This window comes from Vipera berus (assembly GCF_964194415.1).
Source record: "Vipera berus genome assembly, chromosome: 4".
Classification (NCBI taxonomy): Eukaryota; Metazoa; Chordata; class Lepidosauria; order Squamata; family Viperidae; genus Vipera; species Vipera berus.
The window spans coordinates 19,663,551-19,681,684 of NC_138206.1; the positions used below are offsets into that span (position 1 = coordinate 19,663,551).

The 18,134-nt window shown below is 38.2% G+C and overlaps 1 protein-coding gene across 1 annotated transcript in view; it reads left to right on the plus strand.

The window, feature by feature from the left end:
* Window positions 1–18,134, plus strand: part of DDX10 (DEAD-box helicase 10) — a 151,200-nt gene that overhangs the window by 12,900 nt on the left and 120,166 nt on the right. The window contains exons 6-11 of the mRNA XM_081326918.1: window positions 33–222; window positions 2,714–2,840; window positions 4,694–4,856; window positions 6,475–6,559; window positions 13,370–13,471; window positions 16,738–16,825. Coding sequence (XP_081183044.1) covers window positions 33–222; window positions 2,714–2,840; window positions 4,694–4,856; window positions 6,475–6,559; window positions 13,370–13,471; window positions 16,738–16,825 — 755 coding nt within the window. The remainder of the gene's footprint in view (window positions 1–32; window positions 223–2,713; window positions 2,841–4,693; window positions 4,857–6,474; window positions 6,560–13,369; window positions 13,472–16,737; window positions 16,826–18,134) is intronic.

An 18,134-nucleotide genomic window follows, 5' to 3' on the forward strand; every position in this document is an offset into this window, starting at 1 on the left:
TGATTTCCCCCAACCTGTTCTTCTCATTCTAGTCCTTGATGAAGCTGATAGAATTCTGGACATGGGCTTCGCTGATACCATGAATGCAATTATAGAGAACCTTCCCAAAAAACGGCAGACCCTGCTTTTCTCGGCCACGCAGACCAAATCTGTGAAGGACCTTGCTCGGTTGAGCTTGAAGGATCCAGAATACATCTGGGTGCATGAAAAAGCAAAGTTCAGGTTGGAGCTCAGCTTATGTAGTCTTTAAAGAAATATTATTATTATTATTATTATTATTATTATTATTGTTGTTGTTGTTGTTGTTGTTGTTGTTATTGTTATTGTTATTGTTATTAATTCGGTTTATATACTGCCCTATTCCCGAAGGACTCAGGGCGGTTTACAGGGCAGAATTTAAAAACAATACAATATAAAATAAAAATAAAATTAAATTAAGTATAGCCCCAAAAAGTCAAAATCACAATTTAAAATCATTAAAACTCCTCAGTCCAGGCCAGATAGCTCAAAGAGCAAGGTTTTTAGGTCCCGGCGAAACGAACGAAGGTCGGGGGCAGTCCGGAGTTCCGTTGGCAGTTGATTCCATAGGGCAGGCGCGCCCATAGAGAACGCCCTCCCCCTGGGGATCACCCGCCGGCAATCCTTGACTGGCGGTACCCTGAGGAGGCCCTCCCTGTGGGAGCGCACAGGACGATGGGAAATTGACACTGGCAGCAGGTGCTCCCTCAGATAATCCAGGCCCATGCCATTTAGGGCTTTATAGGTCATCACCAGCACCTTGAATCTCACCCGGAGGGCAACCGGAAGCCAATGCAGCTCGCAGAGAAGAGGTGTTACATGGGAGTATCGGGAGACTCCCATCACAACTCGCGCGGCTGCATTCTGCACCAGCTGAAGCCTCCGAGTGGTCCTCAAGGGCAGCCCCATGTAGAGAGCATTGCAGTAGTCTAGCCGGGAGTATATACTTAAAATATGAGTGGTACTGAATTGTTTTTCTCCATTCGGAACCTACTTGTTGCATGGTGTAGTCTGGGAGTTTCCAGTCTTGGGCTTAGAATAAAGCAGGCCAGTAAAGTGGAGTGGGCACATCCAGGATGTCTTTGTTTCAGTACTTGCGTTTTCATTTCAACAACCGTGTGTACAAGAAATCACTGTAATGTATAAGTTTTGGACCTTGGGCAGAGAGCTGAAAGCTAAAGTAAATGTGTAAAATAGTTGATTTAAAAGAGACAAGACCGAATAACAGTGCGACTATTGGAAGCAGTACAATATTTTTGATTTTATCTCTTAAGTCTTTATTTCTCAAAGGTTTGGGGTTGACCAGACAATCTGATGCCCAATTACTAGATAGCTTCCAGCAGTTGAATTAAAAAGAATTGCAATGGCAGACAACAGAATGTAGAGTTCTCTGCGTGTGTTTTTAGGATTACAACTGGAACAAATTTTCTTGCAAGCTTTTTCAAATTCCTCAGGTCCTGTGAATGCTGTCCTTATGACTTGTCCTGTAAGAGGGATTGATTTCTGGGGTGAACAAGTTATTTTTTCACTTCCCACTTCCTTGCTCTGAACTTTAGCCTGCGTTAGGGAGCAACGGTCGCCACTTATTCCCTTTTTTTTGGTTCAAAATATATTATACAGTTGCCCATCTCAGAAAACACCATCACGCGTACAAATGTAATAACAATTACAAACCAAATGCTCAGACATAAAAAAAGAAAGATAGTGGGGGTAAAATGGTAAATTGACATCATATAAACACCTTGCATGCTCCACTGGACCTCCAAGGTCAATGAAGGAACACGTTTTAAAGGACTTCTGAAAGGCTAACAGGGATACAGCTAACCTTACCTGAGCCTGCCATAGCCAACTTGCTGTGGCCAACTTGCCATAGGACAATTCAACAATTCAATTTCATTACTTAAAATAATTACATTTTTTTTAAAGTTTTGTCATTCACATTTCATTTTGTCCCTCCTTTGGCATCCTTTCTTTAATGATTCTATTCCACAATTTCTTTGATATTAGTGTAGCTCTTGTGTGGCGTGTTGTCCCGCAGTGAGTTGGCCATGGCGAGTTGTCTCATGGCAAGTTGGCCGCGGTGAGTTGGCCATGGTGAGTTGTCCCTGGCGAGTTGTCCCATGGCAAGTTGGCCGCAGTGACTTGGCCATGGCGAGTTGTCCCACAGTGAGTTGGCCATGGCGAGTTGTCTCGTGGCGAGTTGGCTGCAATGAGTTGGCCATGGTGAGTTATTGCAGACCCTGAAGGGGAGATGGTGTTTCAAAGAGTAGGAACCACAGCAGAAAAGATGTACCATCTGGCTCCTGCTAAAGGAGCTGCTTACTAGACAGGACTTGCAGCATGCTCTTCTCGACCTGATGGGATGGGAGATATAACTGGGGAGAGGCGTTTCCTAAAATAATCTGGCATCAGTGATTTGAAGAACTATATTTAATTTTAATTACATTTAAATCATAAGTGTAACTAAACAAAGTGACATTTATATTTTGCCTTGGCCCTTGAGAATATGGTCTCTTGCAAATGCCCTACAATAACAAAGGATGCCCTCTAGCTTGCAAAATGCTGGACATCCGGTTTTACTTAGATAATGCTTTGAGGCACATGTTTACTTGAACATATATTGCTTGTTTTTCGCTGTTTTTCCCCCTCTGATGTTTTTATCTGTTGTTTATTTCTCCTTCTCTGGTACTTTTAGTACTCCAGCAACTTTGGAACAGAACTACGTTGTTTGTGAACTGCACCAGAAAGTCAATATGTTGTACTCTTTTCTGAAAACTCACCTGAATAAGAAGAGTATTGTATTTTTTGCAAGCTGTAAAGAGGTATTACATAATCCCATCACCTACAATTTATAAAGAACCGTGTTCATTATAATTCCTAATAATCAAATGGGTAACGGTCAGGCAGGGTGTTGCATCATAAATTATCCACCAATATATTCTACGGTACAAGTAGTCCTCGACTTACAACAGCTTGTTTAGTGACCGTTCAAAGTTAACAATGGGACTGAAAAAAGTGACTTATGTTAGTTTTTCACACATTACAGCATCCCCACGGTCAGGTTGATCAAAATTCAGACGCTTGGCAGCTGACTATATTTATGTTGCGAGTGTCCCAGATCATGTGATCACCTTTTGTGACCTTCTGACAAGCAAAGTCTATATGGGGAAGCCAGATTCATTTAACAACCATGTTACTAACTTAACTGCAGTGATTCTACTTAACGACAGTGGCAAGAAAGATTGTAAAATGCGGCAAAACTCATTTAACTGTCTCACTTGCAACAGAAATTTTGTGCTCAGTTGCGGTTGTAAGTCTAGGACTACCTGTAATCAGAAAGTTAGAATACTGTAAAACAAGCAAAAGCTGATGAAAGCATGTAAATTGTTTTGCTGCTGAATCCCTGAGGCTGGAGAGACTGTCAGGGCTATAACCTAATCATGTTATTTATCAAAACAGCTTTATAAAAGTTAGCAGTTAAGTATCCAAGCAAAGAGAAATTTGGCATGTAGGTAGAGGCAAGTACTCCAGCTGGACTGCTTCAGACATTTTTGTATTGTATTCAGTGAAATGCATGCTTTGTTTATAAATGGACCAAACATATTGTAGCAAACATTGTCATGCAAGCATTTTATTCTATGTGAGGAAAGGAAGATGCTTTTCCTGATTTAGTGTCTTGTGAGTGTAGCTTTAAGTAAGCCCTTGGCTTAAAAATGACATGCCTGTAGATCAAAGGGTGGGTTTATTTATAAAAAGGTTATTATTTTGGGAATAACTCCATCTAAATTGTGGTGAGATCCTTTTTTGAGATATCCTGACATTTAAAACAGCAACTCTGTTGGAGGTAGCCATAAATCTAGCTATAAATCTGTCCACAACTGAAAAGATTATGGTGACAAAAGGCCTGGCAATTGACTACCTTTTAAGATGTTGTGTCCAGGGGCAGAAACAGATAGATTAGCTGAATTAAATGAGACTTAATGAGATTTCAGAATTGTAAATTCTAACCATGCGCCTGGGCTTTTCATAGCATTCGTTTTTAGGAAACATAGTGGTTTGGTTTTAAATCTCATGGTAATTTTGTGAAAATTGCTGCATGATAAAAATGATATGAAAACTCCAGGAGGAAAGGATATTTTTCTGTTTTTTCCTCTGGGAGACATGAAACCTTAGCATGCCTTTTCCTCTGGATTTTTTCATTTGTGAAGCTTTGTATCCCTGTGTCTAGCTAGCTGAGGTAACAAAAGTAGCCCTTCCACCTGTTTTAAAATAGTACTAAAGACTAGAGAAAGCTGTTTCTTCCTAAGCATTCAATTATATATCATCTTTTGGGATATCTTTTAGCATCCCAATCTAGCCCACCACCCTGAGTTTTTTTCTTCCATGATACTGTTAACCAGGTCTGATCCTATGTAGCTTTTCTACCTTAGCCAAGACCGGTTAGGTTAGGGGTAGGCAACCTCGGCTCTTTTATGACTCATGGACTTCAATTCCCAGAATTCCTGACTCAGGAATAGCTGACTCAGGAATTCTGGGAGTTGAAGTCCATTAGTCATAAAAGAGCTGAGGTTGCCTACCCCTGGGTTAGGTAATGCTGGCCTACAATGCAATATATGTGTATTATCAACTAGTCTTGCTCGTAGAACTTAGCATTGAAATTATTATTGGTTTCTAGGTTCAGTACTTGTTTAGAGTATTTTGTCGCCTTCGTCCGGGTCTCCCTATACTAGCTCTTCATGGCAAGCAACAACAGATGAAAAGAATGGAAGTATATCAAGATTTCTTGCGCAAGAAATCGGCAGTTCTTTTTGCTACGGATCTTGCAGCTCGTGGGCTAGGTAAATAGCTTTGCATTCCTCCACATTCAGGGGAGTTATCTAATTGGTTTGGCCCTGTTCTTGAAAATCATTTGTTAAATTAATCATTTAAAGAAGAGACCAAGATCCAGCTGGCTGAGGCTGACCAGAGAACATGTTTTCCAGCAACAGACCTGCGATGCTAGTCTCTATGTTTTTATTGCCTGTGTCCTCTCCTCTCCTGCTGCTTTCTCCACGGTCATGCCCCCATTGCTTCAAGTCCTGCTGTAGCTCATTCCCTGCTAAGCAAGATTCAGGTGAAAATCCAGGAGGTCAGCCAAGCAAGAGGAGGAAGAGGAGGAATTAGGAAAGAACAGAACCGTGTGTTCCTTAACTCAGAAAGCACCCTGTCCACATTTCTATAGGTTTAGGATTTGTATTTTGTTGATTTTTCCAATCTTGCATCCCCGTGTGACAGTGGATTTCAGTTTTCATAAACTGTGGTGAGGATGATCAGATTTACCTAGTGATCAAGTATTAAAAAAAGGTAAAGGTTCCCCCGCACATGCGTGCTATTCGTTTCCGACTCTAGGGGCCTGTGCTCATCTCCGTTTCAAAGCCGAAGAGCCGGCGCTTGTCCGAGGACGTCTCCGTGGTCATGTGGCCGGCATGACTAGACGCCAAAGGCGCACGGAACGCTGTTACCTTCCCACCGTAGTGGTCCCTATTTTTCTACTTGCATTTTTATGTGCTTTCGAACTGCTAAGTTGGCAGAAGCTGGGACGAGTAACAGGCACTCACTCTGTTACGCGGCACTCAGGATTCGACCCGCCAAACTGCCGACCTTCTGATCGACTAGCTCAGCGTCCTAACCCACTGAGCCACCAGTTAATTAATTTCTTGACCATACCAAGACACAACAGAGTGTAAATTAACAGAAGGATAAAGTAGGCAATAAATATAGCAGGCAATAAATAAATAAGGTAGGCAATAAATATAGCAAAGTATGGAACAAAGAAAATTCAGATAAGTGCACCACCTTTACTGTACATGTGACCTCAATCTGTTCTATGTAATGAGCTCTCAGCTGAATAGTTTTAATTATAAAGTTGGTAATTCTCTTGGCTGGCTATATATTTAGAGACACCCTGTTATTGAGATTCTAATAGGTACTTTTGTCAAGTAAAGATTATAAATACTGGTCCTTGCTGGGGCATAAAATTGGCATTAAAATAAGATGTGTAAAATGCCTTTGATATCTGGGGCTAGAGATCAAGTATGGATAATTCATTTGTATTAAAAGTTAGTCAAAATATAAATTGAATTACCTCTGAGCTATGCATGCATTGAAAACTGCTGGTCTAAAATCATAAATGGCCAGTTTTACTTTTCAATTTGTAAAATGCAAGCGATTTCTTTCTCCGTATCAAGTTTAAAATTATGCCCCCTTTCATTATTTAGGAAATGAAGCTTCTATTAATTTTAGTTCTATCTGTCAGATATATGTAGCTAGAATATGTGATTAATTGTACTTTGTGAACAGTCTCTTTCAATGCAGTGCCAGTAAAATGGAGCTGGAGTGCAAAATTCATATGGAATTATATTGCTTGCATGGAAAATGTTTGTATGTGACTGGATTTCAAATGGTTTTTTTTTACAGACTTCCCTGCTGTGAACTGGGTCATTCAGATTGACTGCCCAGAAGATGCAAATACATATATTCACAGAGTTGGGAGAACAGCCAGGTATGTTCTATAAAGTGGCTTTCCCTAACTTGATGTCCTTGGTTTGTGTTGCTCCATCTTCCAGAGATAGCCATCCAAGTTAGCTAATAGTTGTGGACGTTATAGTCCCAATAACTAGAATATATTGAAGAAAGGTTTTCAGTGCTAAGGTAAAACTATATATAGATCTGAAAAAATATTAAGGTTAGACCTGTTATTACATTAGATTGGTGTTTTCCAAAATGCTGGCTGGGGAATTCTGGGAGTTGAAGTCCAAACATCTTAAAGTTGCCAAGTTTGAAAAACATTGCATTAGATTATGTTATTAGTTTGTGACTGGATTCATGTACTTTGTTTAACAGCAAAGATGATCAATGCTGAACGAAAAGTAAGGAAAAGTGTGACTGGTACTTTTAAGTTTAAGTAAGAGTCATCTGAAAATGGGCAGCAAATAAATTTGATTGATTTAAATAAATAAACAAGATGCAGTTTAAATGTCACATTTCTTCTCCCCTCTCACTGGTATTTAGCCATTATGACAGGTGACTGATTCCTTGTAAATTAATATTTTCAATATTAGTGTAATGAACACTTTCCTTCAGTGTGAAGTTTGGATTCTTTCCCCTCCTTGGTTAAATTTATGAGGGAAACAGCTTATCAGTGAAATATTTAATTATATGAAAACCCAACACAATTCAATTTCCAAGTCTCAGGGCTCTCATAGCCTGGTTTATATTAATCATGGCAGAAAAAAATGATATGTCCATATGACTAGAGTACAGTGAATGAGACGCAGGTAGGAATATATTTGCTGTATATTGTAAAATATTTATTTGATTCATACATTGCTCACATATCAGGCTCTGATTTCCCGTTGAGATCTTTAAGCAAGTTTATACTTGCTTAACTTCAGTAAGGTTGGAATAATGTTTGGACACTGAACTGTGCATTTTCTTGCTATCTGTTCTGCATATGAATTTTGATTATCATTTAACATTTTTTTTTGCAAATGTTGTAGAAGAAGCATAGGTTAAGCCTTATTTTTGGTTCATGTTGCTAAGATCAGGTTGGCTAAAGTGGATTTATAAGCAGCATACATTAGAAATGGAGAACCTTGTATTTTATTTATTAAGTGTCTGAGAGGGTTAGGGTGACAATACAGATTCTCCATAGACCTGAAAAACTAGGGTAGATATGTCAAATGTTGTGAATAATTCGACCCATACTCAAATATAGCTTTTACTTATTGTTTTATATTTTTGTAAAAAACAACCTTCCATAAAAACTGTGATATTTGTGGTGTTTAGGTCTCTGTCCACAGCAATGAAAATTTTATTATTTTGACTCTGGACAGTGCATGGTACAGATATACCCTGACATTTTGTTTTTGTATTTTCCAAGAAGAGCTTATTGAAGTTCACTTGGGAAATCTTGTCTATCTTCTGACGCATTATATCTGTTTTTGTTTTCTCACCTACTCAAAAATTCTGTTTGGGCAGGTTATAGATTTATATCTCTTTCCTTACAATATATTATTTTAAAACTATGTTATCTCTCAGGTACCACTGTAGTTCACTATACATATTTATAAGGCATTATATAATGTATAATGTACTATAATAAATACAAAAAAAATATTAAACTGCCTTGAGGAGAGTTTGGCCAATTTGATAATATAGTGGAGGTTTTTCTCAGGCTTACTAACAAAAACTCAGCAGTAGTTCCCAAATTGTCAACTTGGCATGGCTTGATGAGGTGCTTAAGCTTGAATTCAGCCGAAAACTCATATTCCTGAAGGCAAGATAAATGTTTTTATCTCACACTAGGTTGGAGCCATTAAAACAGTTGATTGCTTTCTATTAACATTAAAGCACACTTTAATTTAATTCCACCACTTCTTTTTCCTCTCCTTCCCACAGTGTAATGATGTCCTTTTTGCCTTTTGCTTTCTACTCTTGAAGCTTGGTGACTGTTGCTTGTGGACATTACTTCCCACATTGTCCAGGGAAACTTGGGTTCTCAGCTTAATTCCTATAACATTCCTCATTTCCCCCCTAATCATCAGTGGCAAGATGAGTTGCCCTAATGGAGTCAAGGTTAAAATTAGTTTTCTACATACCAGAATTGGACAGAGTGACACTGAAGACTGAGTAGCTTAGCCCCTGATTTAAACATCTGGACATTCCTGGAGCTGTTTTTGTGCGGCACATCTGTATTAAGCTAAAGGTGGAGGAGAAATCTCCAGCTGAAGACCCAGAAGAGTCAAGGCAGAGATTTGCTGAGTAAAATAGCTGGTGGAAAGGATTGAAGCTTTTAGAGAATGTTAATGAAGATAGCCTGACAAAGATGTCAGAATTCAAATCTCTCAGGAAAAAGTAGTTTCCCCCTCTTTCCAATCTCCCTCCTAGGCTACAAGCAATCCAGGAAGTGGAAATAGTGAGAAACATTGCATGAGTCTCTAAAAAGCTCCATTTGGAATTATCAGGGTGGAATTCTGTGTATGATTTTTGTTAAACTAAGGCCACTCTATCTATTGGAAACGTACAAATTACCTACCTAAAAGCACTACAAAAATAAACACTATAATTTAGGGAAAAACAGTACGTGCATCTGAAAGGTTTATGTCCTTTCTCCTACCCTCTGACAACACCTCATTTGGTCTAATTCAGAGTGAAAGGAAAGGAGGACATTTCTCCCTGTTACTGGGTTTCAGTGGCAATTAGAGCTTCTTTCTCTAGGAACACAATGACAGGAATGAGGAGCACTTCCGGCCTCCTCCCTTCAGTCCCCATGTCTGAATGTTGTTTATTGGCTAAAGCCAGCCAATTTCAGGATGGTCTTCAACAGCATTTTCCAGGATTGGGAGCTGAGAGGCAAGAGAGAAGGCTGTCTCTTTAGTCATCAAATCCTCCATCTCTTTACCCTCTGCCCCTCCTCCATGTCAGATCTCTGGCAGCTGCAGAAGCTTTATTGGGCAACTAGTCAGATGGAAACAGTGAAGGAGGCAAGAAATAAGTACATCATCTAACACTTTCAGAAATGTTCTAAGTCCAGGAAAATATACACATGCTTCTCCTTCAGCCCTCTCTTAAACTCTGGAGCTTAGATATGGTACACATCCAGATCCTACATTAAACTGGTCCCCCCCCCGCCCCCGGGCGGGTGAATATTTTCCATGCTGGCTGCCAGGTTTCTTATTCTGATTTTTTAAAAAAATAATATTCTGAGGGACTAGAGAGGTTGCTGATGGCTACCAATTTATCTTCCAGATGCAACTACATCTAATTAAATAAATACTGATCTAATTAATTAAATTAATTAATCGAATACTTAATTAATACTAAAAAGAACCCACTGGATTTTTTTCATATATTTATATATTATTTATTGTTTTATCATAAAAAATAAAATACAAAACAAAATGAAACAAAACAAAAGCAAACATTCAACACTAACAATAACAAAAAAAGAAAAAAATAGTATACAAAAAAAACCCAGGAAAAAGTGTTCAAATAAATCTAACATTTAACATATAGGATCCACCCTGGCAGGGTGCTGAAAAAAAAGAGTAAGCAGTAAATTCTCCTCCCCTTTTGCAAACAGGTTAAGCTAAACATTACACTAATCTTCAAATCCCTCTGTTGACCATCTGTTGTTGTACTTAGCACGTAGAAAGTCCACAAATGGTTTCTAGTCTCTTATAAAGCTGCCTAGTCCATTATCTCTATTCAAAGCAGTTAATTTCACCATCTCTGCTAATTCAGTCAACTTCAAAATCCATTCTTCAACAGTTGGCATCCCTTTGTCTTTCCAGTGTTTGGCAAGTACAATCTTCACAGCCATCACCTTGTGTAGGAATAGCACCCCAAATGGTTTTTCAGTTGGCTTGTCTATATACCTAAAATAAAAGTTTCAGGTTTCATTAATATTTTATCTTAAAATATTTTCTACATTGTCATTGTTAATGTTTATCCAGTATGAATCCACTGGATTTCTAACTCCGTTTAGCATGTTTTGGCTCATGAGGAAAGTTTTGCCTCAAAGAAATCCAAGGTTCCGATAGAGAAGACCAAATAAATCAGAATTCCAGGCTTGAGATTTTCTCAAAAACATGTTGATTGGTTACATAGTATTGGCATGGTCAAAAGTGAAACCAAGTCTGAAGTTCCCTTCAGAAGCAACAATATTAGAAAGTTGAACTTCCCACCTCAGAGCTATGCAATCAGCTACGTTTCCCAATAGAAGAGTTTTGCGGGCTTTCTAACTAAATGCTTCAGCCTCTATCCTAACTGACAGAAATGACCTTGGTTCCCACGGGACAGTAAAACATTTTGACTAGTAGAAATCCTCCATCCCCTTCCCGATCCTGTGGCAACTTAGAACGAAGGAAATGGCTGCAGACAGGTTTATTGTAGAGTTGACACCAATATTTTTGGACCAGTGGGCACATTGGAAATTTGAAAGCATGGCATGGGTCTCTCACAATGAAGGGATCTATCTGTTTCCAAAATGGCACTTAAAATAGATATTATGGGTACAAAGTGGGTAATGATAGAACCATGTATTATAAAAGGCAAAGTAGTAAGGGTACTCTGCTCATTCCTTCTATCACTCCAAGAGGTTGATACATTTTCAGCTGAAACTCTGAGGCTTCACCATTTACCACTGCTGTTTTCTAATAAACCCTATGGGCTCTAGAAGTATCCCCCACCCTGTCCATTTCTCATACATCATTTTAAGAGAAATCAGGAAGAAGTTAAAACCAAATAGAGTTTGTAGCCTCGCAGGTGCCATGGCAACTTTAATAGGTTGGAACCCATGAGTGCCAGTTGGCCTTTTTCTGCTTAAGAAGAACTGTACATAAAGTATCAGAAATCCAAACAAAATAAAAAATTAATTTCTGACAAGTCCTTGGTTTAGCTTTCACTTGACCTGAACTACACATTGAAATGCAAAAGAGCAATTTCCTAGCTTCAGTTCTTGTGGAATAATTTTGTTTGATCAAATAGGAGTAAAAGATGAAGTTAAATTAGGCAATATCTTATGTTCAGATACTTTTGAAGAAATATATAAGAGGATTGGTGTTGCTAGAGAGATCATAAGCTTTATCTCGTGGAAAGCTCATTTGATAACAGATTACAACATCAAAATAGTAGAATTATAAGTGTCTTCTTGCAGAAATATTTGCAGCTATCTGGTTCAGAATTTTGTTCCATGGGGTTTATTTTAAACAAATTTGATATAAAACAAAATACAGTGCCACTAGAGGACAGCAGTTAGTTTTCATTTTTAGAAAGTCACATTCATGTCTTGGTGTTTTTTTTTGCCAACAAATGACAACATACTTTAAAAGCTTTACACATATACCTAAGTCTCAGTGCCCAGTTTGTACATTGCACTCAGCCTGACAGCAAACATGCTGGCTTGCAACTGATGCAGGCATTATTTGCTGGGGTGTAACTAGAACATTTAGCTTAGCATAGCTAAATTTGATTTTGAACCCACAAGCAATTAGAGAATGAAGCCATGATGTGTTTTAGTGTCTGATTTCTTCCAAGTAGATTAAATTGGGATGCTGCATTCAGCCATTATGCCTAGCTTGGTAAGCATGAAACAGTGTTTGTTAGTCATTGTTGTGCCTAAATAACAACAACAAAAATATTTGTTGGTATAGAAGTGAATAGCATGAGAAGTTTTAAAAATGGTATGTATGTTCTGAATTTCAAAAGAAGCCGAGAGTGATAAAGAGTGTATAAATTATTTCTCACACTTATAAAAACACTAGCGGCTACAATGAGTAGATGCAGGCTATCCTTTCATTTCAAGAAAAAAAACATCTAATTTTTGGTAATGAAAATGTGATAGGTAACCGATGAGCTTTGCAGTAATCAGCTATCTATATAATAGTGTGTCATACTGTAATCTGAGGTAAGATTCTCTTTGGAATTCTTATTCTTCCTTTAAATAAGGCTATTAATCAAAGCATTTAGATTAGACATGACTGCAAAGAAGGAAATTTGACAGTCAGCAAGATTCCATGACCATTGGTTAGATATATTCAAGGATACTACTCAGTCTGATTAAGTCTTTTAGAACATTCATGGATAAACTGTCTATAATGAATGTAGCTGTGGCCTGAGGGATTAACAAATTTTAAAGCTGTGTGGTGAGTTCAGGTGGGAGAAAATGAACAAAATGCACCGACGCTACTTGTTTAACATGTAGAAGAACAGGCAGAATTTTTAAAACAAAACAAACCCCAAATTAAAATGGTGTCAGCTGAGATTGCAGCAGGCTTTGTGGTATCCTCCATCCTTCAATTCTTTTCTGCAAGAAGAGTCTGACTGTGAAGCTCCCATTTGCACCTCCCAGAAATGCTGGGAACAAGGTGGTCCTTGAGTTACAACCATTTGTTAGTGACTGAAGTTAGAACAGCACTGCAAAAAATGATTTATGACCGTTTTTCGCATTTGTGACCATTGCATCATCCCTATGGTCATGTGATTAAAATTTGGATGCTTGGAAACTGGCATGTATTTATGATGGGTTGCAGTGTCTGAGTCATCTGATCACCTTTTGCGGCCTTAAGGCCGGGAAGGCAGATTCACTAACAACCAGGTTACTAACTTAACAACTGCAGTGATTCACTTAACAACTGTGGCAGCAAAGGGCCTAAAATGAGGCAAAACACACTTAATGACTGTGTCACTTAGCAGTGGAAATTTTGGGCTCAGTTATGATCATAAGTTGAGGACTGCTTGTAATTACTTTCTAGAAAGCTTGGATTTGAAGAAAACAAAATGCTCTCTCTCCCCCCCCCCCATTACATAGATACAAAGAAGGTGGTGAAGCTCTCCTCATTTTGCTTCCTTCAGAGGAAAATGGCATGATTCAGCAGCTGTCACAGAAAAAAGTTCCTGTCAGCAATATCAAGTAAGTTCTTTTCCAGTTTATATATAACTTAGTTATGCATTTGAAAGCAAAAGCGGTTTCTTTCCTATGAGGCCGGGTTTTTTCCCCCCCCTTCACAAAAAAGATTTTTAAACTTAAAAACGATGCAGAACACAATGAGAGTATCCATTGGCAACACATTCCATCATTTATTTTTACAAATAACATAAACATTTCAAATCTTCTTATTTCCTAGGAAAGCAAATAGAGAAAATGCTCTTCCATTATTTCAAATTTTTGGAGGAATGGAGGTCTGTAAATACAGTCTGACCTTTCTGTTTTTGCACCTCCTAGCAATTTTACCTTTTTTTCTCAAGCAAAATGATGTGATCTGCTAACGCTTAATCTGTTTAGGAAAGATAGAGCTGAGACAGTGAACTCTGTCAGTAGGAAAATTACACGAAATGTGAGGTGATGTGGAAGGTGTACACGGCGTGTGTAATATTTACATCAGTAATATATTTTTCTTTTAAAAAATTGGTACCATTAGCCAAAGAAATAAAATTGGAGAGAAAACAATGGCTACTGCCACTATTAACTCCTGCCAAACGCCCACATATGCTTTTAAAATCTATTATTAAAATATAATACTTTTCGAAACAAATATAATCCACTCTTTGAACAATTGAACAGATGGTAATTGTGGCTATAGTACACAGTTCCTATATTGCTATATTAAAATGCTCACTTGAAATAGGGCAGTGTTAAATTTATACCACTAATGCTATTTTAACCTTTTTCCTCCAAGCAAAGCTCAGTTGATAGCACTAGGAGTCTCCTGCTTTACTTCTAATGACATCAGTTTTATACCTTCATGCATACAAAACTAATTGCCATTTGCTACCTAATATCCAGTAGCTCAATATGCATAAAAATTGTTTCAGATGCTGCACTGAAGTAGCTGTTCACTTTTGATAATGCTGTTTACAGTGCTTTAAATCATGGATGATAAAGTGGGAGTGCGGTGAACCTTGCAGATTCTTGTAAATGAATCCTTTTTGTCTTCTTAGAGGAATTTAATTATTTTCAAAAGCCATTGAAATAACAGAGCTGTGGCTTGCTATGCTGCGGAACTAATAATCCAGGATTGTTTGAATACATAAGAATATTGTATCCTAAGTCTCGCTAAAGCCATCTTCTTTTCAAAGGTTGTAAATGATAAAAAAGAGCCAGTGGGGTAAATATATAGTATTCACATTCTAAAAGTGGGAGAAGAGAAAGATAAAGGAATTGTATGGCATCTTTTTGAGATGAATTGTTAAGGTTGGGGAGCTGGCTTGGATGCAAGGCTTTTATAAAACTTGATGTGCCCATCTTGGCCTTGCTGATCAGTTGCTGACTGCGTTGGATTTTGGTTTTAGACTTTGAATATGGATGTGAGATAGAAAACATTTAGGAAATTACATAGTGGAGTATAAGGGGAGACTGTTTACAATGCAAGAAAGTGAGGACCAAGAGATGAATTGGGGGTGGGACGAGGCTTAAATTCTCCAGCTGTTTAAGTAAATACATTTCTGAGGTTAAAAAGTAAAGAATCAGGTACTTCTTCTCTTTGTAGTCTAAGTCAGAGGTCCCCAACCTTGTGGGCACCAGGGACCGGTTCCGTGGAGAAAGGTTTTTGTGCGGACCGGGAGGTGCGTGATTTTGTGTGCTGCCTGCATCCCGTGGATGGGGCTTTGCTTGTTTGTGTGGACCGGTTGCTGGCATGCCGTGGCCTCATACCAGTCCACGGACCAGGGGTTGCGGACCCCTGGTCTAAGTTCCTTGCGTGTCTTGGATTTTTAAAATATAATAATCCAAACAAATCAAACCTTTTGGTGTATCTGCTTGAAACTTTACTTTTTTAAAGGCGGATAATTCAAAATGCTGGCGCTGGATGGTTGGATCCTTACGTTAAGATTTTTTACATAGTTCCTGAAGGATTTTTGTCCAAGGAATGTAAGACCACCTAGAAACTGGAAAGAAGCTGCGGTTGCTCAAAATAATTGCATGTAGTCCTCGACTTACAACAGTTCGTTTGAGGACCATTTGAAATTACAATGGCACTGAAAAAAGTGACTTGTGACCATTTTTCACACTTACAACCATTGTAGCAGCCTCATGGTCATGTGATTTACATTCAGATGCTTGACAACTAGTTCATATTTGTGACGGTTGCAGTGTCCCGGGATCATGTGATCACTATCTTCTGAAAAACAGTGGGAAAGCCAGATTCACTTAACAGTGGTGTTACTAATTTAACAATTGCAGTGATTCACTTAACAAATGTGGCAAGAAAAGTTGTAAAACGGGGCAAAACTCACTTAACAAATTTCTCACTCAGCAACATAAATTTCGGGCTCAATTGTGGTCCTAAGTTGAGGACTACCTGTACTATTAAAAAATAAGGTGGCTGCTTCCCTTTCTTGCAAATCTTCATTCCTTATTCTTGAGTGCTCTATAGACGCTTAAAGAGTTGGCATTCAAATGATTTAGTATGCTTGTTTTTAAGTCTTTTGATCCATATACTGTGGTGTGAGATGCTACCTTTTGGCACAGATTCTATAAAGTCATCTTGAACCAGTTTTTTGTTGGCAAGTGAACGCTTGCTTTGGGTCACTGAAATGGTAAAAGCAGGTTTAACGTGGAATGGACTGCCAGCTAGAAATTCTGTTGAAGCAAATATTGTTTATAGGCTATAGTGGGGCATTGTGTTGTTGAACAGACTTATCCCCTGATTCTTTGATGGAGAACCACTTTCCATTTGTGTATGCACAGTCATGTTTGTGAATTTGGAGTTCTGTTGAGATTTTTCAGGTTTTCGAAACATTCTAGTGGAAATATTTTTAACCACTTAAAAGAAAAATTCTCTTTATGAGAAACCTCAGTATGAAAAATGGCTGTTAAATATTCAGCTGTTTCCTTCATAGGAGCTCAGTCTTCTGTCTTTTTATACTGTAAGTAGAAGAAGATACATAATGCTAATTCCGTGGTTTTATCTTGGAAGAATGATCTTCTCTTCCAGTTCAAATTGTTTTCTGCATAAAAGGACGGAGTTGCAGCTTTTGTTCCTTCCATTATTATTTTAAGAGAACAGTCTGCATGCCTGATACGATTTCAGCTGTATTTTGTTCACAGTAGTTTTTATTCCTCAGATGAAGAAGTATTTCTTCTATGAACAGGAGATAAGTCTTTGTAGGCCTTTTGGAGACGATAGGAGAACATTTCTGTGGTTTATCTGTTTTCTCTATGACTCTCCGCTCTTCCAGAATCAATCCTGAGAAACTTTTAGATGTCCAGAAGAAACTGCAGTCCTTACTGGCTCAGGATCAAGATTTGAAAGAACGTGCACAACGGGTAAGGGCACAGTGGCTAGTCCACGGATACATAATTGGCATGATTGTAGAATCTTTTTTTTTAGGCATATAAGAAATATTAATCTTGAATAAGATTTTTGGTTTTATGGGTTATAGGAGAGCTGTAAGGACATATTTATTTTTCAGCTGCCTGTTCTTTGACTAAAGTAAAAAGGTATCAGGAGTTAATTGAGATTAATCAGCAGTTCATTTATTAAATTTATTTATTAAGGAAATTTATATTGTGGCCCAGCTCACACATAGGGGACTTCAGAGAGCTCCCAATATTAAAAAATCACAACATAAACATAAACCCATAAAAAAACTCAACCCCCAGTATAATTCTTAGGCAATTGCTGTCCTCAGACTTAATTCTCTAAAAGGCACTACATACAAAGAAAGGATCTGGACAGGGAAGATAAGCAAATGAGATGGTGGTAATTAGTTCAAATGGATGAAAATATAAACACCTTTCAGGTTGTTATGGTGTGCATTCTTTGTTCAAGAGGTCTCTTTCCTTTCATCTCTTCCTTCTGGTCTCTTGCTGTTTTCTGTTCTTCAGGGCTTGAAGTATGAACTGATTGAAAAGAAAGAGTAGTACACTATATAAAGGAAAAATTGGCCTTCTCGAGCTCTGAAGATTAGGAAAAATGGTTAAGATTGGAGAATGTATGTAACGAATAAAAAAACCACACCCTTCCTGAGACATATAAAAGTAGTTAAGAATTGAAAGGACAGAATCTTGTTCTTTTTTCTTTTTTCTTCCCCCCCCTCACTCACTCTACCTTTTACCAATAAATGTTCACGTCTTTACATAGCATGTCAAAACTTGAAGCTTCTACACAAACAGAGATATAGGGAGCTACTTTATTTGATGGCATCTGTTGCCCCATTGTATCTTGGTACTGTTAATTGTGATTGCCAATGAATCGTAACCTCCAGAAGTGAAGCACATTTCATGTCATCTTCTACCTTATTCTTTTAGCCTAGCAAAGGTTGGTCTTGGGGAAAGAGTAGAAGACCTTTCCTCTCTTCCTCCTGAAACTCATGCTGTGGTATAAGCAGGTTTCCTTTGAGTCAGACTAGGCTCCTGATGATTGCATGAACAAGTTCACGTTCTTTTCTTAGAGGTTTGCCACTGTCTTTTTCCTTGTTTGTTTGTTTTGACTTTCTGGTTGACTTTATCATCATGGAATTTCCTGCTGATCTCCATCTAACCAGGACAAATTCCATTTAACTTTTTCAGGATCAAATAAAACTAGCCTAGGACAGCCATCTGCTGTGACTTATTGTGTGGTTCACCTTTGAGC